This window comes from Silene latifolia, chromosome 4 (genome assembly GCF_048544455.1).
Source record: "Silene latifolia isolate original U9 population chromosome 4, ASM4854445v1, whole genome shotgun sequence".
In the NCBI taxonomy this organism is placed as follows: Eukaryota; Viridiplantae; Streptophyta; class Magnoliopsida; order Caryophyllales; family Caryophyllaceae; genus Silene; species Silene latifolia.
This window is the reverse complement of record NC_133529.1, coordinates 9,845,281-9,851,578: the sequence shown is the minus strand read 5'-3', so window position 1 is coordinate 9,851,578 and position 6,298 is coordinate 9,845,281. Positions and strand designations below refer to the sequence as shown.

Sequence of the window (6,298 nt, the reverse complement as noted above, 5' to 3'; positions counted from 1 at the left end):
AAGAGTTTTTTTGGGAAACGTTGCTTGTCTTTCTTTTGCATTATATTGCAGGTCTAAGTACCAGGGGCGGAGCCAGAGTTTGAAGTTATGTCGGGTTAGATTTTGAGATTGTAGAAACAAAAAAAATTCTAGGTTCAAAATCGTGTGGAACCTATATTTATAACTTCTAAGCCGAAAATGACAATATGTTGAATTTGTATGCAGGTAAAATATTTAAATAATTATAGGTGGCTTTCGATTTTCACGAGAATGGTTTGTTTTTACGGAAATATTTCACCAATGGAATATTATAAAGACTTGGGTGTAAGGACAACGGTTCTTCTGGAGGACACAAGAATAAGACGGAGTAATTTTGATTAAGAAACACACACATACATATTTCCTTATGAGGATTGAACCCCCGTCATTTACTACTCATTGAGTAGACCTTGTAGCAAGCCTCCAACTACGTGTGCTACATTAATTTCTTGCAAAATTTGAAAGCAAATTTTATTTATCCCCAAATTCATATAGAGCTATAGGCCATATAGCCCAAAGGCTAGATCCGCCCCCGTCTAACGCTATTGACGCCTGACCGAAGCAATTGCTAAATCCCGCACATTCTTTTACTTAATCCCACACATTTGTCCTTAATTTTCCATAACTACCCTTTATCATAAAAAAAAAACCTAAAAAGAATTATCCCATTCTTTCTCACAAGCCTAACCAATTCATTAACAACTCGACAATTATAGATCGTAATCCGCAAATACCACACGTATTTCTCCGTTTTATCAACAATTTTATTAGTACAATCTTTTAAATAATGTTTTTTCAAAAAAGGTCTTTTTACAATTAGGGTTTGGATTGATGTTGGATTAATATTAACGTAGTGTTTTTGAAGGGGTGGTTGTGGCTGGGGTCGTTGAACAGGCCGGAGTAGATTGATCGGAGAGTATGATCGGTCATCAAATTCGTGGCAGCCGTGAGCCGCGATACGATGAGTCGCAAGTTGCTGACCTAAATTCACTTCTGCCTTGGCAAATTTGATTAAATAGTATGTCGGCTAGATGGATTGTTATTAGGTGGATTAATTGAAATGGCAAAACCTTAATTCACAAATGAAATCTTGATGCGTTGCAGGTTGCTGCAAATATCACTCTTTTGATTTAATTGATGATGGAGCAATTGGTAGGGGACGAAGGGGAGAATGAGAGGCGTTTATTTTTTGGATTTTTCATTTTTTTTATCTTGGTGGGTGTGAGAAATGAGAGGGATTTCCTCAGGATAAAGGGAAAATGTGCGGAATTTAGTAAAATGGTGTGCGGGATACCGTTACTGGAACACCACAGCAGGATTGATGGTACGTAGTTACGTATTTCCTACGTCCGAATCATTTGTTTGCCTTTTTTATTTGCTCTTTGCAAGCTAAGGGAAACATAAATCGAAGATAAACCAATAATTGGAGCAAATGGAGTAATTCATAGTCACTCCTTTGTCTATTCTTGATTACGGGTCCAACGAGCTAAGTTTGGCCAATTGACTTTTAGTTTATAGTTATTCGTAGATCAACAACCTGTGAGAAAAATTTTAAGAAAAAATGAAATAGAGACGATAAGGAGGTGGTGACGGATTGACAGGTGATGGGTAAACCGTTAACCGTAAACTCATGCCCTAAGGCCTCATGAATAATTTTTGAGATCGGGCACCTATTATGCCAATATAAAAGTCATGTCCTCGTGAATAAACATCTTACATGTCCATGCAATAGCTATACGAATTAGGTGTAACAGTTATTGCATCACATTTTCTCCCATACGAAGTATCTTGATTCTATCAACACGACACTATTACGTTCATTCAAGTATTCCATGCTTGTTTCAGCCGAAGGCCAAAGCTTATTATATACTACGGAGTAATAAGCTTATTATATACTACGGAGTAATAAGCTTCTTCTCAATCAAGAAGTCCACTGCTTCTTTGAGAGTCTCTCTTAGGGGAATGTACTCAATGCCTAGGCTTCTAGCTTTGTCCTTAGAAATCTGGTATGTTGGTTGAAACGGAAAAGACTGACCCTCTGCACATCTGCGAATGAGAAATCGCAACATTTATTACATTAATTAACAACAAAATTAATGGGATGCTAATGAGGTCATCATCCAACTGCAAGAGCACAAACTTACTTGTAGGGAAGTTTGAGAGTTGGGTAGAGTTCTTTCAAGATATCGACAATTTGTGAAAAATGCGCCACTGTTTCGCACATGATGTACCTTCCGTTAGCTGATGGGATCTCAAAGGCTTTAATGTGTGCTTCTGCAACATCTTTGACATGAACCCATCCAAATGTTGCATTTAAATAAGTGTCTGATTGTCCTGTAAATAATTTAACATGAATTAATGTAATGCAGTCACTTATGCTTATTAATGTAAGAGTTAGAGTTAATTCAAAACTCGCACCTTTTATAATATAACTCTTACCGTTAACTAAGTTAAACAAAAGGTCGGTTGACCAATTGATCACTGGCTGCAACATTGGTCCTATGACAGCTACGGGGTTGATGGAGATCAAGTCAATGCCATTCTCTTCGCAGAATTTCCAAGCAGCAATCTCAGCCAAGGTCTTTGAGAGAGTATACGTGTCCTGCGAATGAGGTAAAGTTCAGGTTCTAAGTTCACGCAGAGAAAAGGCTCGCTCAAAATAAACAGGAAACATACATACCCCTATAAATCCTTTGCAGGCTTCAGGAGTTGAAAACCAAGTTTCGTCAACTAGTGTTTCAGAGGTTATAGGTCTACCACTATGGAAAACTGTTGCAGCAGAAGACGTGAAAATCACACGTTTGACAGATGGAGCTTTTGCGCACGAGGAAAGAACATTCAGAGTTCCTTTCACAGCTGGATCAATCAAATCCGCCTGTTCAATTATTCGTACATTTCAGTATCAGTTGAACTTAGAGTGACATACTCCGTAGTTCATTAGAAAAGAAAGACTTAAAAGGAAGATTAACCTGCGGATTTGACGTTTCTAAGAGAACAGGAGAAGCAGTGTGGAACTGTGTTACCCCGACTCTCCGACACGGGTGTCGTGTCGGACACGTGTCGAGTGTCGGATACGGCAATTTTGTGCGAATTTTTCAATTTTTTGGTCTAAAATTAAGCGTCGAAGTGTCGTGTCGGTATCGGACAAGTAGGTGTCGGACACGGGACACGGCAGCTAAGTGAAGTGTCGGAGTAACATAGGTGTGGAATACACCACAACATCCATCAATAGCTGAATCAAAGGAGCCTTCTTCCAAGAGGTTGGCTTCAAACAAGTGAAGCCGTTCCTTTGCTCCGTCCAATCCACGCAAGTGCTCCGTTTTTTTCGAATCATCTGCATACCCGAAAGCCCAATTTGCATAACCGGCATTACAAATTTATGTCCATGCATAACATTAAGTTAACATGAAGTCCTGATTTTAGCATTAGCTTTCTTTTTCTCTTTATGAACTTGTCTAATATACTGTCCCAATTACAAAAGTTATATTAATTCCATGGTTATTTAATCGTAATTCTCACCATATAGTTTACCTAGGTTTGGAAGATATGAACCAAATCATAAAGACCTGAGCAACATCGTCTCAAACGTATGAAATAACTTTATATGCACTATATTTACACATCTATAGTTTCTATAATTAGAAAAAGGGAAAAAATGGTGAAGCCGCTTATGAACTTAGCGGCTTGGCAAATGAAATGTTGTCCACAAACTTGCAGGCTTGCGGCTTTTTGTCCAAATGATAATTACAAAAAAAGGAAAAAGTGAAGCAGCTTATCTTCATAGCGGCTTGTTCAAATGAAAAAGAGTTTACAAACTTGTCTAAACAGAGTAAAACCGCTAATCTAACTAGCGGTTTTATCTAAAATCAGGAAAAAATAAAATAAAAACGCTCACGTGGACCCATTGGTCCTAAATAGTTTGAAATCAGCCCAAAACTAACAATTAAACTAACAAATCAGCCCAAAACCGCTAATCTAACTTTCTTCTATTTTTAGTTTCATTTAAGCTATAGTCGGATTAGTTGGTAATTTGGTATATTAATTGAGTTTTTCTAACATGTGCTCTTAGGGCACATGATAATAAGCTAAATAGGGAAAGATTTTCAAGATTATTACACTAATTATGGTAAATATGAGTTTTAACTCTAATTAGATTATTATCATGTAACCTAAGCGCACATATTTATAACAATATTTCCGCTAATCTAACTTTCTGATATTTTTAGTTTCATTTACACTAGTAACAAACTAACAATTATCCCATCCCATCACAAGTCTCACAATCCCCACTTAAATAGATTATCTACCCATATTAGGTTATGCACAAATTCTTAAAGAGACGGTCTTCCACTAATATGACAGATCCGTTTATCTTAAACAAGAACATATACAAGTCGAAATACCAACAAAATTTTGCGAAAAAGAGAGGAGAGAAAAACCATACTGAGTGATCGAACAGTGGCATGCACAACATAGCCGCGATGAAGCAAAAGCTTGACGATCCAAGATGCAATATAACCCGAAGCACCCGTCACACAAACTCTTTTCTCTTCGTCTCCGTCTAAAACTCGCGCCATTAATCAATCAATATCCTCTTCTTCTGTTTTAAATCGTACCTATTAAATTTAGACCACAATGTTCTATCTTTTTGAAGCACTAATAAATATAATATAGACTATATAGTACTGTTACATTAAAAGAAAGTTGAATTATACGTAGCACACTTTAGGATTTTGCATGTAATAAAATATTATATTGATGGGGAAATGGGGCAACTGACACCTTATCATAAGAGTAAACAATACAACAAGGACCTAAATTATGAGGAATAATAGTTTTAAGGACCTCTATTATAATTGTGGAGCATTAAGGACCTGAGTGTATTATTCCCTAGTTGAAAAAAACTGCTCCTTGTCCTTTTCCGCACTGAGCATAAAATTTCCAACAGTATTGAAGGAATGACAAGTACATCTACAATGGATGATTTGAGTAATATTCAACTTGGTCCAATTTTTGCGGTGATATACCGATAAATATCAACCTTTTAACCGTATCAAACAATATTTAGCCAAGCGGACAAGATGATAATGTTGGATGTGGCCAAGTTTGACCTGATCCGCAAGTGATAAGACGACAAAAGTCCAACATCTTATAATAAAAATAATTATTTAATGATAAAATATTATGATTAAAGTTGTCGTTTTTAACAAAAAAGAACTAATGATAGCATTTATTCATAAAATATTTATATTTTATCGTAAAATGGTCACATATTTATTTATCTTATTTCGATTTAAAAAGGTCGTCTAAAACATTAATTTAGGGCTTAGTTTTGGAAAAGACCAAAGAAATAGGTAAAAGAACAGTGGTGGAGCTAGGGGCTAGCAGAGGCGCCCGCCCCGACCAATGGAGATCATTAAGTGTTAGTTGAAATTTTCGAAAAAAATTCCGAGTTTCCCTTATACCATAACCCGTTCGTCCTACGAGAATTTTTTCACTCGCGTTGGGTTCAAATCCTAGCTCATTCCACTTGCCGTAAAAGAAATGATCGAGACAAAGGAATATTAATTATAAAAGTCGTCAAACAAAGCCAAATATATTAAAAAGAGAACCTCCCAACAAAGTTAATAAATTCAGTGTGCTAAATATTTGAATGAAGATGAAATGATCACAAATAAGATCCTACAACCTGTTGTACAACAGCATTGTACAACAGGCCCATATATATTAAATATTAAACTATTTAGGCCCAATAAAAGAAAAAATTATACACAATTCCTTTTTCCCTAATTCTGATTTCTCTCCAGTCGACAAACCATCCTCTTTCTTTTCACTAAATTTCTCTTAAACGACAGTCGACAAACATTTCTTTTCCGTAATTCTTATTCTAACATGATGAAAGGAAAGCAATCAACATCATAATCAAGGAGGAAAAACGCATCTAACAATATTTTGTTGAACGAGAAGCAATTTACATCATCATCAAGAAGGAAAAATGGATCTAGCAATACTTTGAGGTAAATTTCTACATTAATCATACGAACTATTATTAGAAGAATACAAGCTAAAAAGTATGAGCATATAAGAATACGAGCTATTAAGATAAGAATACGAGCTAATGTAAACAGAATACGAGCTTAAAAGGATCAAGAGCTTTAAAATACGAGCACATAAGAATACGAGCTATTAAGATAAAAATACGAGCTAATGTAAAAAGAATACGAGCTAATGTAAAAAAAATACGAGCTCAAAAGGATCAAGAGCTTTAAAATACGAGCAC

The 6,298-nt window shown here is 35.9% G+C and overlaps 1 protein-coding gene across 1 annotated transcript; it reads right to left on the bottom strand.

Moving 5' to 3' along the window:
- Nucleotides 1-1,631: 1,631 nt before the first annotated feature.
- Nucleotides 1,632-4,595, bottom strand: LOC141651035 (phenylacetaldehyde reductase-like). Its single transcript, XM_074458763.1, has 6 exons — nucleotides 4,458-4,595; nucleotides 2,988-3,032; nucleotides 2,699-2,893; nucleotides 2,437-2,620; nucleotides 2,163-2,352; nucleotides 1,632-2,064 (listed from the first exon to the last, which is right to left on the bottom strand). The coding sequence occupies exons 1-6, from the start codon at nucleotides 4,593-4,595 to the stop codon at nucleotides 1,914-1,916; spliced, it is 903 nt and encodes a 300-aa protein (XP_074314864.1). The 3' UTR covers nucleotides 1,632-1,913.
- Between the last annotated feature and the right edge of the window lie 1,703 nt (nucleotides 4,596-6,298).